This window comes from Coregonus clupeaformis, chromosome 36 (genome assembly GCF_020615455.1).
Source record: "Coregonus clupeaformis isolate EN_2021a chromosome 36, ASM2061545v1, whole genome shotgun sequence".
Taxonomy (NCBI): domain Eukaryota; kingdom Metazoa; phylum Chordata; class Actinopteri; order Salmoniformes; family Salmonidae; genus Coregonus; species Coregonus clupeaformis.
Window position 1 is genome coordinate 11707794 of NC_059227.1, and position 13994 is coordinate 11721787.

Genomic DNA, 13994 nt, shown 5'->3' on the forward strand with positions numbered 1-13994 from the left:
CCTCTGGAGAGACCTGGAAATAGCTGTGCAGTGACTCTCCCCATCCAACCTGACAGAGCTTGAGAGGATCTGCAGAGAAGAATGGTAGAAACTCCCCAAATCAAATTTTATTTGTCACATGCGCCGAATACAACAGGTGTAGACCTTACAGTGAAATGCTTACTTACAAGCCCTTAACCAACAATGCAGTTTTAAGAAAAACAATGCATATAGTCCAGGTAGCCATTTGATTAGCTGTTCAAGAGTCTTATGGCTTGGGGGTAGAAGCTGTTAAGAAGCCTTTTGGACCTAGCATTGGCGCTCCGGTACCGCTTGCCGTGTGGTAGCAGAGAGAACAGTCTATGACTAGGGTGGCTGGGGTCTTTGACAATTTTTAGGGGTTTCCTCTGACACTGCCTGGTATAGAGGTCCTGGATGGCAGGAAGCTTGGCCCCAGTGATGTACTGGGCCGTACGCGCTACCCTCTGTAGTGCCTTGCGGTCGGAGGCCAAGCAGTTGCCATACCAGGTGTGCCAAGCTTGTAGCGTCATACCCAAGAAGACTTGAGGCTGTAATCGCTGCCAAAGGTGCTTCAACAAGGTACTGAGTAAAGGGTCTGAATACTTATGTAAATGTTATATTTCAGTTTTTTTTTAAAATATATTTGCAAATATTTCTAGAAACCTGTTTTTGCTTTGTCATTATGGGGTATTGGGTGTAGATTAATTAGGGGGGGAAATGATTTAATCTATTTTAGAATAAGGCTGTAACGTAACAAAATGTGGAAAAGGTCAAGGGGTCTGAATACTTTCCGAATGCACTGTACTTGGGATATGAACTGGACCAACACATGAACGGTGAACTCATGGCTCTGAATGTCATTGGGGATGTTCATTCCAGAACAAAGATCCTGGCAAGGGTAGCCAAGTTCCTGGATACAGAGACTATGAGGACCCTGGCAACATCTCCGATATGGTGCCACTGTGACTATGCTTGTATCTCATGGTTCAGTGGCATTAAAAAAACTCTGAAGTACAAACTTCAAATGGCCCAAAACAAACTAATGAGAATTATACTCAAGCTCAGTCCTAGGATGCACTTTTGTCCTAATCATTTCAGGGAACTGAACTGGCTTCCAAGTGGTGCAGATCAAACTGTTGATGGTTGTTAAAGTTGTACATGACCTTGCCCCCAGTTACCTGTCTGGTTATTTTAATTTCATTAGAGACTCTCATAGCCATCACACCAGAGCCAGTGTTGCCAATATCAGACTGCCGCGCTATTGGAGCATGGTTGGAAAAAGCTTTTTCCTTATCCCTGGTGCAGATTAATGGAATGGTGTACCAAACCATATAAAATCCATCCTTACGCTAGGGAGTTTTAAGATAAACCTTAAGAAAGGGTTTATGGGCAAAATGCTTTAAAACTGCACAGGCTTAAAGAAAGGATCATTGTTTTCAATTAATGTTACATGGTAATCTATGCTATTCCTTTTACAGTTTCCACCCTATTGATGAGATGTATTTGAGATGTATTTAGTTTTTATGTTATCTTGTGTATATTTAGTTTTCATGAGGATCACAATGGAAATATGTTTTTTAACTTTTTTGTGTCATGCTGAATGATTTTAATGGCATTGTATTGTATCCACATGCGTGGTTGTATTGTGTTCTAAATGGTCAAATAAATCAAATAAAAATATCTCATAAAAGGTCCTAGGAATCCTGTTAAAACCTGTTTTAAGACTAAAATAACTAACTCCCAGCTCAGAGTAGGTTATAGGATGATGTTAAGACAATGTCCAGACAAACTCTAAGCCAGGAGTAAAATCAACTCATAAAAGTTTCTCAGCTGGTAATCATTACAGTTTGAGGCAAAGGAAAGATTGTGATGACGCTCATTGACATTGTTGCAAATTATGGGGAATAACCAATCGCTATGAGGCATCGCTTCAGACAACCACTGTGAATGTGACTGTACATCAAATGTTTGCAATGGTAAAACGTTTGATATCATTTTCACCTGACACAGTCACTTTGCCTACTCTTAATTGTTGCTTAATATGTTGGCATGCATAACCTTTTTTTTTACCAATTCTGATGGATGGAAAAAGTGGAATTTTAACAATATTACCATTATATTAACACGCTCGTCAATCCCGTTTACAGTAGTCATCAAGTCACTTGCCGATAAAGTTGCATACAATGTTTGAAAGGTCTATAATTTACATTGAACTAAAATCAAGGTTAACATAAGCACTAGATACACTATATATACAAAAGTATGTGGACACCCCTTCAAATTAGTGGATTCAGCTATAAATCAGCCACATTCGTTGATCCCAGGTGTATTAAATGAAGCACACAGCCATGCAATCTCCATAGACAAATGTTGGCAGTAGAATGGACATTACTGAAGAGCTCAGTGACTTTCAACGTCTCACCGTCATAGGATGCCGCCTTTCCAACAAGTCAGTTCGTCAAATTTATGCCCTGCTGGAGCTGCCTTGATCAACTGGAATTGTTGTTATTGTGAAGTGGAAACGTCTACAAGCAACAACGACTCAGCCGCGAAGTGGTAGGCCACACAAGGTCACAGAACGGGACCACTGAGTGCGTAGCGTAAAAATAATCTGTCCTCGGTTGCAACACACACTACCGAGTTCCAAATTGCCAATGAAAGCAACGTCAGCACAAGAACTGTTCATCAGGAGTTTCATGAAATGGGTTTCCATGGCCGAGCAGCTTCACACAAGCCTAAGATCACCATGCACAATGACAAGCGTCGGCTGGAGTGGTGTAAAGCTCACCACCATTGGACTCTGGAGCAGTGGAAACGCGTTCTCTGGAGTGATGAATCACGCTTCTCCATCTGGCAGTCCGACGAACTAATCTGGGTTTGGCGGATGCCAGGAGAACGTAGTGCCAACTGTAAAGTTTGGTGGTGGAGGAATAATGTTCTGGGGCTGTTTTTCATGGTTCGGGATAGGCCCCTTGGTTCCAATGAAGAGAAATCTTAACGCTACAGCATACAATGACATTCTAGACGATTCTGTGCAGTTTGGGGAAGGCCCTTTCCTGTTTCAGCATGACAATGCCCCTGTGCACAAAGCGAGGTCCATACAGAAATGGTTTGTCGAGATCGGTGTGGAAGAACTTGACTAGCTTGCACAGAGCCCTGACCTCAACCTCATCGAACACCTTTGGGATTAATTGGAACGCCGACTGCGAGCCAGGCCTAATCGCCCAACATCAGTGCACGACCTCACTAATGCTCTTGTGGCTGAATGGAAGCAAGTCCCCGCAGCAAGGTTCCAACATCTAGTGGAAAGCCTTCCCAGAAGAGGCTGTTTATAGCAGCAAAGGGGGGACCAACTCCCGAGTGGCGCAGTGGTCTAAGGCGCTGCATCGCAGTGCTAGCTGTGCCACTAGAGATCCTGGTTCGAATCCAGGCTCTGTCGTAGCCGGCCGCGACCGGGAGACACATGGGGCGGCGCACAATTGGCCCAGTGTCGTCCAGGGTAGGGGAGGGGAATGGCCGGCAGGGATGTAGCTCAGTTGGTAGAGCATGGCAATTTGCAATGGCAGGGTTGTGGGTTAGATTCCCACGGGGGGCCAGTATGAAAAATAAAATAATGTATGCACTCACTAACTGTAAGTCGCTCTGGAGAAGAGCGTCTGCTAAATGACTAAAAAAATAAATGAAAAAATATTAATGCCCATAACTTTGGAATGAGATGTTCGACGAGCTGGTGTCCACATACTTTTGGTCATGTAGTGTACCTTCAATTGCCCAATTTATAGGCATGCCCAATTTAGATATATTTTTTAACAACGTGATATAACTTGAAATAACATGATGTAGGTCATTAAATAATCGAAAGAAAACATGTTTATTTATTAGCCTAGTGGTTATAAGTATTTAAGCATATCATGTGAAATAGGCCTTGTGAAATCATTTTTTAATACATTACTTAAACTTAACCCTATGCATTGCAATGTTTTTATTTTCAGACAATTAAAAAAGTATATTTCTAAACTTATGGTATATGATCACACTGGTAATAGATCATTTGTTTTATTACTTGTGAGGGACAGCTGAGTGAGCAAAAATTGAAATCATTGGCTTTATTTTAATTTTAATAGACTGATGGTGCCTGCGTCTGATGGTCAGTCTCTGCAGAGGGAGTCTGACCAAAAGGAGACACCGTCTTCCAGCTGATGGAGAAACTGGAGTCGCACTTCATTATTTTTGCCTCACACCAATTCATGTTGCTACTCCTATGACCAGAGAACGTTAAATATTCCTCGATATTAAAAAAGACACAAGCCGCTAATAATAACAATGCAAGTCTGTCGATACACTTTGTAGTGCGAGTGGATAGGGAGAAGCGCGTTTTATGGCTCATAAAAGTGTTGAATAAAACGTCTAATCAAATTTGATTGGTCACATACATGTGTTTAGCAGATGTTATTGCGGGTGTAGCGAAATGCTTGTGCTCCTAGCTCCGACAGTGCAGTAATATCTAACAAGTAATATCTAACAATTTCACTAAGTATACCCAATACACACAAATCTAAGTAAGGAATGAATTAAGAATATATATACTACCGGTCAAAAGTTTTAGAACACCTACTCATTCAAGGGTTTTTCTTTATTTTTACTATTTTCTACATTGTAGAATAATAGTGAAGACATCAAACTATGAAATAACACATATGGAATCATGTAGTAACCAAAAAAGTGTTAAACAAATCAAAATATATTTTATATTTGAGATTCTTCAAATAGCCACCCTTTGCCTCGATGACTGCTTTGCACACTCTTGGCATTCTCTCAACCAGCTTCACCTGGAATGCTTTTCCAAAAGTCTTGAAGGAGTTCCCACATATGCTGAGCCCTTGTTGGCTGTTTTTCCTTCACTCTGCGGTCTGACTCATCCCAAGCCATCTCAATTTGGTTGAGGTCGGTGGATTGTGGAGGCCAGGTCATCTGATGCAACACCTCCTCCTCCATGCTTTACGGTAGGAAATACACATGCAGAGATCATCCGTTCACCCACACCGCGTCTCACAAAGACACGGCGGTTGGAGCCAAAAATCACAAATTTGGACTCCAGACCAAAGGACAAATTTCCATCGGCCTAATGTCCATTGCTCATGTTTCTTGGCCCAAGCAAGTCTCTTCTTATTATTGGTGTCCTTTAGTAGTGGTTTCTTTGCAGCAATTCGACCATGAAGGCCTGATTCACATAGTCTCCTCTGAGCAGTTGATGTTGAGATGTGTCTGTTACTTGAACTCTGTGAAGCATTTATTTGGGCTGCAATTTCTGAGGCTGGTAACTCTAATGAACTTATCCTCTGCAACAGAGGTAACACTGGGTCTTCCTTTCCTGTGGCGGTCCTCATGAGAGCCAGTTTCATCATAGCGCATGATAGTTTTTGCAATTGCACTTGAAGAAACGTTCAACTTTTCCGTATTGACTGACCTTCATGTCTTAAAGTAATGATGGACTGTCGTTTCTCTTTGCTTATTTGAGCTGTTCTTGCCATAATATGGACTTGGTCTTTTACCAAATAGGGCTATCTTCTGTATACCCCCCTACCTTGTCAAAACACAGCCGATTGGCTCAAACGCATTAAGAAGGAAATAAATTCCACAAATTAACTTTTAGGAAGGCACACCTGTTAATTGAAATGCATTCCAGGTGAGTACCTCATGAAGCTGGTTGAGAGAATGCCAAGAGTGTGCAAAGCTGTCATCAAGGCAAAGGATGGCTATTTGAAGAATCTCAAATCTCAAATATATTTTGATTTATTTAACACTTTTTCGGTTACTACATGATTCCATATGTGTTATTTCATAGTTTTGATGTCTTCACTATTATTCTACAATGTAGAAAATAGTAAAAATAAAGAAAAACCCTTGAATGAGTAGGTGTTCTAAAACCTTTGACCGGTAGTGTACATATATGGACGAGCGATGTCAGAGCGGCATTGGACTAAGATACAGTAGAATAGTATAGAATACAGAATATACATATGAAATGAGGAATGCAAGATATGTAAACATTCTTTAAGTGGTTAGTGTTCCATTTATTTAAGTGGCCAGTGATTTCTAGTCTATGTCTATAGGCAGCAACCTCTAATGTGCTAGTGATGGCTGTTTAACAGTCTGATTGCCTTGATATAGAAGCTGTTTTTCAGTCTTTCGGTCCCAGCTTTGATGCACTTGTACTGACCTCGCCTTCTGGATGATAGCGGGATGAACAGGCAGTGGCTTGGGTGGTTGATGGCCTTGATGATCTTTTTGACCTTCCTGTGACATCGGATGCTGTAGGTGTCCTGGAGGGCGGGTAGTTTTCCCCCAGTAATGCGTTGGGCAGACCGCACCACCCTCTGGAGAGCCTTGCGGTTGCGGGTGGTGCAGTTGCTGTACCAGGCGGTTATACTGCCCGACAGGATGCTCTCCATTGTGCATCTGTAAAAGTTTGTGAGGGTAAAAGTAAAAAAGTAAACATGAACTCACGCATAAAAACAGCAGCTCTTTGCTGTATTCACTGACAGTCTCTCTTTAGTCATGGTTTTTTAGTTTTGAAATCTCACAGTATCAACTTCGCTGTGGGCTCATGGAAGCTGCACGGTGATCTGCGATATCTGATTTGCCAGCGGTAGGCCTATAGGTGCACTTGATTCACTCTCTGGGTTTGCTGGGTAGACTGAGTTTGTACGTTCAGACACTTGAAATGGTTCAAAATAGGAGCACCTCGACTACCCGGCGCACAAGGCAGCTGAATCAAGTGCACCTACTGCAAAAAAAAACTGGAACACAAGGCTTGGAGATCGACTCGGAATGTCTTGGACATCGACCAGTAGATCGCGATCGACCGTGTTGGTGACTACTGCACTAGAATACATGAAATCTAAATATGTACGCAAGTAACCATCATTATTCCTTATTGTACTTTCTCCTAGCCTGTTTTGTTTTAATGCATTTTGCCCATTAACCATTTCTTAATGTTTGCCTTAAAACTCCCTAGCATACGGATGGATTTTATTTTATTTGGTACACCATTACATGTCATGACTGCATGACATGACTGCAAATTCCACGTGACCGTTTAGGCATGGCAATTAGTCTTCTCCAAGCTCTGATGTTTTGTATCTCTCCTTGTTCGTTATTGTTAAACTCACTAACTGCACCTGCTTCCTGACTCCCTGCGTCTACGTTGCATAATGGAACATACGCGCTTAAAGCCTACTGCCGTGTGCACATTGCTGCGCTTATAATGTGAAGAAATAGCGTAATAGTTTATTAACATTTTAAGCTAAACGTTATTGTCTGTTGCGTCAGGCTCATTGCTTAAAACAGGTTTTTTGTTATGCTAGTGGTTGTATTAATTTGGGATCTATCGCATCCCACAACTGTCCCAGACTATGTTTGTAATATTTATTTCTCGCACAGAATAGAATAGGTGGACTTTTGTACTATGGGGGATAGTAGATAGACATAGGGTAGTGCTTTGCTGTTCATTAGGCCTACTCATCTTGTTGCATGAAGAAAAGTAAATGTGGACAGTTCTTCCAATATCTTCAATATGCGCCTCCAGAATCAGATAAGGACGCGTGCAGTTGCGTCCCCGGTGTGTTGGTCTTCACTTGTAGCCTGTGAGAAAGACCCGATCACATGACTGAGAGCCATGTGAGTGAGAGGTGCTTCAGCATGCAGCCGGGAGAAGGGAATTATAATTATTATATTCAGCCCAAGGGCACAATGGCCATTGGCCGCAAAAGGCATGGATTTTTTTAGGGGGCGTTTAGGCCACACAAAGGGGATGCAGCCGGGAAAATCGAGGCTTTATCAAGTGCTTGTCAAATTGTGAATGAGAGACTGATGAAGTGTGTACAGCCTGCACAAAAAAAACAAAGCAGAGCTCATGCCTTTCATGCGACTTTTTTGAAATCATCATTAGAGTCGCATCATGCAGCCAAAAATCAAAACACATAGCTCAACATTTGTATCACAACTGAAGTTACATAAATAACTCTAAATTAAGCATATTCCTAATATTGAGTTGTACCCCCTTTTGCCCTCAGAACAGTCTCAATTTGTCAGGGCATGGACTCTACAAGGTGTCAAAAGCGTTCCACATGGATGGTGGCCCATTGTTACGGATACAGGTATCCTGTGTGTGTATTTGTTTTTCCTCTCCTTCTGCCCTAATCACAGGTGTCCCTTGTTTACCTGATTAGTAGTCGTTGGGGTGTCCCACCTGTCCGACATCCGTTTGTCTGCTGATTGCTGAGGTGGACCAATCAGTGGACATTCCTCCGTATTGCACCACCTGTTTCTGGTTTTACATTACCATATCAAATCCCCTGGTTTTAAAAGCCAGTCAGTTGTGTTTTCTGAAAGAGGATATTTTCCTTTGTGAGTATTGATACTGTGGTGTCTTGTTTTTGTGTACTCAATCGTTTGCGGTCTAGTCCATATTGGACCTATGTTGTTTGTTTGTGCCTGGGAAAGGGGGGGTTTAGCAAGTCGCCCTTTGGCATACACTACCGTAGGAAAACCTTGTCTAAACACACTAGTTAGACCTGAGCGGACCACCCACTGTATTTTTGTATGATTAGCAGTAGCTTAGCGGTTCTTGAGGCAGGCCAGATCAGTTTAGTTATTTTTTTACTTTATTGTTTCATTCCTTGGGTCCAGCTCAGCCCCTTTTCCCCAAACAGTTTACCGTGTGTTTATAATAAACATTTTGTGTTTGACGGTAGCATATGGTTGTCGGTGTATTTTGTTCTCACTGTTCCTTGTCAATATTCTAATTTGCATGAGTTATGTTACAGTTCTCTTTTCCATCCACCCTAGACTTTTAAAGCCACGGGGTTCATAACACCCATGTTAACTCACTCCATTGCTTCCCACAGTTGTGTCAAGTTGGGTGGTGGACCATTCTTGATACACACGGGAAACTGTTGAGCGTGAAAAACCCAGTAGCGTTGCAGTTCTTGACACAAATCGGTGTGCCTGGCACCTACTACCATACCCCATTCAAAGGCACTTAAATCTTTTGTCTTGTCCATTCACCCTCTGAATGGCACACACACAATCCATGTCTCAGTTTAAAAATCCTTCTTTAACCTGTCTCCTCCCCTTCATCTACACTGATTTAAAGTGGATTTAACAAGTGACATCAGTAAGGGTTCATAGTGTTCACCTGGATTCACCTGGTCAGTCTATGTCATGGAAAGAGTTGGTGTCCTTAATGTTTAGTACACTCAGTGTATATGAGGCAATTTAGCAATTAGGATTTGTTATCTCTAATGGTTATGATAAATTAGGCATTGTTGCTCACTGTTTGCATATAGATAAATGCTCACCTTTTTTTCCAGTGCACCAATGTTCTAAGAATAGCTTTTTAATTTGATTTGAGTACTCAAAATTATCATGCGAGTACTCGAACAGTCAAAATAGGTAAAATGCCCATCCCTACTCCTGTGGCACCTTTCTCCGTTGAATGGAAAGGTTGATGTGTGTTACATAAAGTCCAGTACGATCTGCAGCATCACTCAAGAGTTGCAAAGAAAAATCCATATCTCAGACTGGCCATTAAAAATGAAAGATTAAGATGGGCAGTCTGAGATATGGCTTTTTCTTTGCAACTCTGCCAAGAAGGTCAGCATCCCGGAGTCGCCTCTTCACTGTTGACGTTGAGGCTGGTGTTTTGCGGGTACTATTTAATGTACACAGCGTTATACGAGACCTTCAGTTTCTTGGCAATTTCTCGCATGGAATAGTCTTCATTTCTCAGAACAAGAATAGACTGACGAGTTTCAGAAGAAAGTTATTTGTTTCTGGCCATTTTGAGCCTGTAATGGAACCCACAATTGCTGATGCTCCAGATACTCAACTAGTCTCAAGAAGGCCAGTTTTATTGCTTCTTTAGGCAGCACAACCGTTTTCAGCTGTGTAACATAATTATAAAAGGGTTTTCTAATGATCAATTAGCCTTTTAAAATGATAAACTTGGATTAGCAAACACAACGTGCCATTGGAACACAGGACTGATGGTTGCTGATAATGGGCCTCTGTACGCCTATGTAGATATTCCATTAAGAATCAGCCGTTTCCAGCTACAATAGCCATTTACAACATTAACAATGTCTACACTGTATTTCTGATCAATTTGCTGTTATTTTAACGAAAGGACATTTCTAAGTGACCCCAAATTTTTGAAAGGTAGTGTACATATTGTGTGTAGATGAAAATATTTTTAGGCTACTCACACAGACCAATTATTCCATATCTCTCCCCACTCTCTGTCTCTGCAGGATGAACTTGACCTCACAGAGAAACACAGGGAGGCCATGTTCAACCTGCCTGCAGAAAAGAAATGGCAGATCTACTGCAGCAAGAAGAAGGTAGGTTTTCCTGTCTACATTATTGTGTGCTTGTCATGTCATTCAAGTGTGTCTGTGTGCATATGTATGTTTGTGTCGGTCTCCCTGTTATAGTCATCTTGATATTAGGGCATTTCTGTGCCCCATTAAGAGGGCGTAATGCAAGCCCAAGCATCTTGCCCTTTTAGCTTAACCAATCCATCACTGGTTAATTTCAACAGAAACCTGTGCCTACTTCTCCAAAACATTTTAGAGGACCACTCCACTTAATGAATCAGCAAAGCATCTTATCTCATTTACCAAAGAGCTGAAGTGAATAAATCTCTCATCGAGTGGAATGGCCCACAATATTAATGTGCCCCCCTCCCCCTGTACCAGTCACAATAACTCTTGCTGAAGTTTCTCATTTGCCTGAAGCAGTGCAAGGGTTTCAAGCTGCCAAAACGCAGGATATTCGCTTTCTGTGGAGAAAAGTCTGTAAGAGGATGTTTAGTATTTTCCTGTACTCCTTGACCCCTATGAGAGGTCTTTTGGGTGGAGCCTGTCTCCATTTAGAGATGCTGCCCATCTCCCCGCACTTTAGTTGTTTTAAGGCCATGGCGAAGTGCAGGATATCCTTAGCCAGTTGGAGGCTGGGTAGGTTGCACAAATCTGTTGCTTTATCCCATCGTTAACTCCAGGTGATGAGGCAGGGGAGTCGAATTCGCTGACCAGGATAATACACAAAAGGAACCATCCTGCAGGGATATGACTGCACAGCTGCTTTTCCAAAGACTTCAGCTGTAGGATTGTCCGTGCTGGTATTCTCAGAAAGTCCAGATAATTTGGAAGATTTATGATCGTAGGTAAAAGGATATATTAACTGCATGAGTTTTAGTGATATGAATTGTATTTGGTCTGAGCTGTATCTGGTTAATGGTCTTGAAGGGAGACCGGAGTTTGATACAAGATGATAGATCGCTCAATGTCTGGAATGGAGTATGAAAGTGAAAGTGGTGAGAGACAGCTTAGTTTTGTTGGAGTAACAACTTAGAAAATATGGTTTGTACTCTCACAGTGAGTCTAGGGAGTTGATAAGGGCACGCCACATTTCACATTCAGTCACAACTGGTGACCTCATCAGCTTTTTGACATGTATCCTCTCTGCCCTCATCCACACTCTGCTTACTGCTGGACTTTTTGGACTCCCGTCTTGGGACATTACCCTTGGGTCTCACCAAACGACCTTTCCATGACCTGTCTGTACAACTCATCCTCAAGCATTGGCTGTTGGTCCTTATATGGACACTAAAACCCCTACACTGCCTCTTACATATCCAATGTTTGTCCTTTGCTTACTGAGTTTTAGGCTTGTCCATACAACAGGTTGCCATGGTTTAATTCCAGGACCTTTTGAAGCAGCATGATCCTGGAAAAAGAAATTCCAAGAAAGAACTGCCTCTCTCCTTAGCCTGAAGATGGATGATTCCACTGTCTAGAGTAGCAGAATGCATATTCTAATGTTTGTCACATGCTGCTTTAAGATATTAATATTATCTTGACAACGAAGCTACCCCACCCCTCAATCTCTGCAGCCTCACCTCAAACAGAAGCTTTAACTCTCTTCGAAGCTCTGGAGAGACAAGGCGGCCATTTTATCTAATGCTTCCCATCAGCCTCCAACAATTAGGATTTTAATTTGGTCCAGATGGCAGGCAGACACCAGGTTCTGCATTGTAGAATAATAGTGAAGACTTCAAAACTATGAAATAACACATATGGAATCATGTAGTAACAAAAAAAGTGTTAAATATATTTTATATTTGAGATTCTTTAAATAGCCACCCTTTGCCTTGACGACAGCTTTGCACACTCTTGGCATTCTCTCAACCAGCTTCATGAGGTAGTCACCTGGAATGCATTTCAATTAACAGGTGTGCGTTCTTAAAAGTTAATTTGTGGAATTTCTTTCCTCCTTAATGCGTTTGAGCCAATCAGTTGTGTTGTGACAAGGTAGGGGGGGTATACAGAAGATAGCCCTATTTGGTAAAAGACCAAGTCCATATTATGGCAAGAACAGCTCAAATAAGCAAAGAGAAATGACAGTCCATCATTACTTTAAGACATGAAGGTCAGTCCGGAAAATTTCAAGAACATTGAACGTTTCTTCAAGTGCAGTCGCAAAAACTATCATGCGCTATGATGAAACTGGCTCTCATGAGGACCGCCACAGGAAAGGAAGACCCAGAGTTACCTCTGCTGCAGAGGATAAGTTCATTAGAGTTACCAGCCTCAGAAATTGCAGCCCAAATAAATGCTTCACAGAGTTCAAGTCACAGACACATCTCAACATCAACTGTTCAGAGGGAACTGTGTGAATCAGACCTTCATGGTCGAATTGCTGCAAAGAAACCACTACTAAAGGACACCAATAAGAAGAAGAGACCTGCTTGGGCCAAGAAACACTAGCGATGGACATTTGTCCTTTGGTCTGGAGTCCAAATTGGTGATTTTTGGTTCCAACCGCCATGTCTTTGTGAGACGCGGTGTGGGTGAACGGATGATCTCTGCATGTGTAGTTCTCACCATAAAGCATGGAGGTGTTATGGTATGGGGGTGCTTTGCTGGTGACACTGTCTGTGATTTATTTAGAATTCAAGGCACACTTAACCAGCATGGCTACCACAGCATTCTGCAGCGATACGCCATCCCATCTGGTTTGGGCTTAGTGGGACTATAATTTGTTTTTCAACAGGACAATGACCCAACACACCTCCAGGCTGTGTAAGGGCTATTTGATCAAGGAGAGTGATGATGCTGCATCAGATGACCTGGCCTCCACAATCCCCCAACCTCAACCCAATTGAGATGGTTTGGGATGAGACGGACGGCAGAGTGAAGGAAAAGCAGCCAACAAGTGCACAGCAAATGTGGGAACTCCTTCAAGACTGTTGGAAAAGAATTCCAGGTGAAGCTGGTTGAGAGACTGCCAAGAGTGTGCAAAGCTGTCATCAAGGCAAAGGGTGGCTATTTGAAGAATCTCAAATATGAAATATATTTTGATTTGTTTAACACTTTTTTGGTTACTACATGATTCCATATGTGTTATTTCATAGTTTTGATGTCTTCACTATTATTCTACAATGTAGAAAATAGTAAAAATAAAGAAAAACCCTTGAATGAGTAGGTGTGTCCAAACTTTTGACTGGTAGTGTACATAGCCTTCTTTTGTTAGGCACACTAATCAGAGGACTAGGTAGATCTATCACCATATTGCTAACCCTATCCAGTCCATTCAGATCTGTGAAAAAGAAGTCGTACTCTGCTTCTCCCACTTTTACTTTTCCATCATGGATGGGTCTCTCTTGTTCTGCTCTTGTGCAGACCAGGTTGGTCACTGTGGTCTGCCCACACTGTGGTCTGACCCATGCCAGACATAGGCTGCAGACTTTAAAAGAGTTGGCTTGTGATTTCCCTCACACCTCCTTACACAGTCGGTTAGATAAAACGCAATTGTCCACTCCTGATGGCGAAACTACTTACTCTACTGCACGTGCCGTGTCCCAATTAGTGGCCTAATTAAGAATCATCTAGGGGCCTGGACTAGCCTAAATGGGTCTCCCTGCATCTGAA

The 13994-nt window shown here is 42.1% G+C and overlaps 1 protein-coding gene across 4 annotated transcripts in view; it reads left to right on the forward strand.

The window, feature by feature from the left end:
* Positions 1-13994, forward strand: part of LOC121552884 (disheveled-associated activator of morphogenesis 1-like) — a 141271-nt gene that overhangs the window by 78149 nt on the left and 49128 nt on the right. For all 4 annotated transcript variants that reach the window (XM_045211257.1, XM_041865978.2, XM_045211259.1 and 1 more), the window contains exon 3: positions 10314-10403. In XM_045211257.1, the coding sequence (XP_045067192.1) occupies positions 10314-10403 (90 nt within the window). The remainder of the gene's footprint in view (positions 1-10313; positions 10404-13994) is intronic.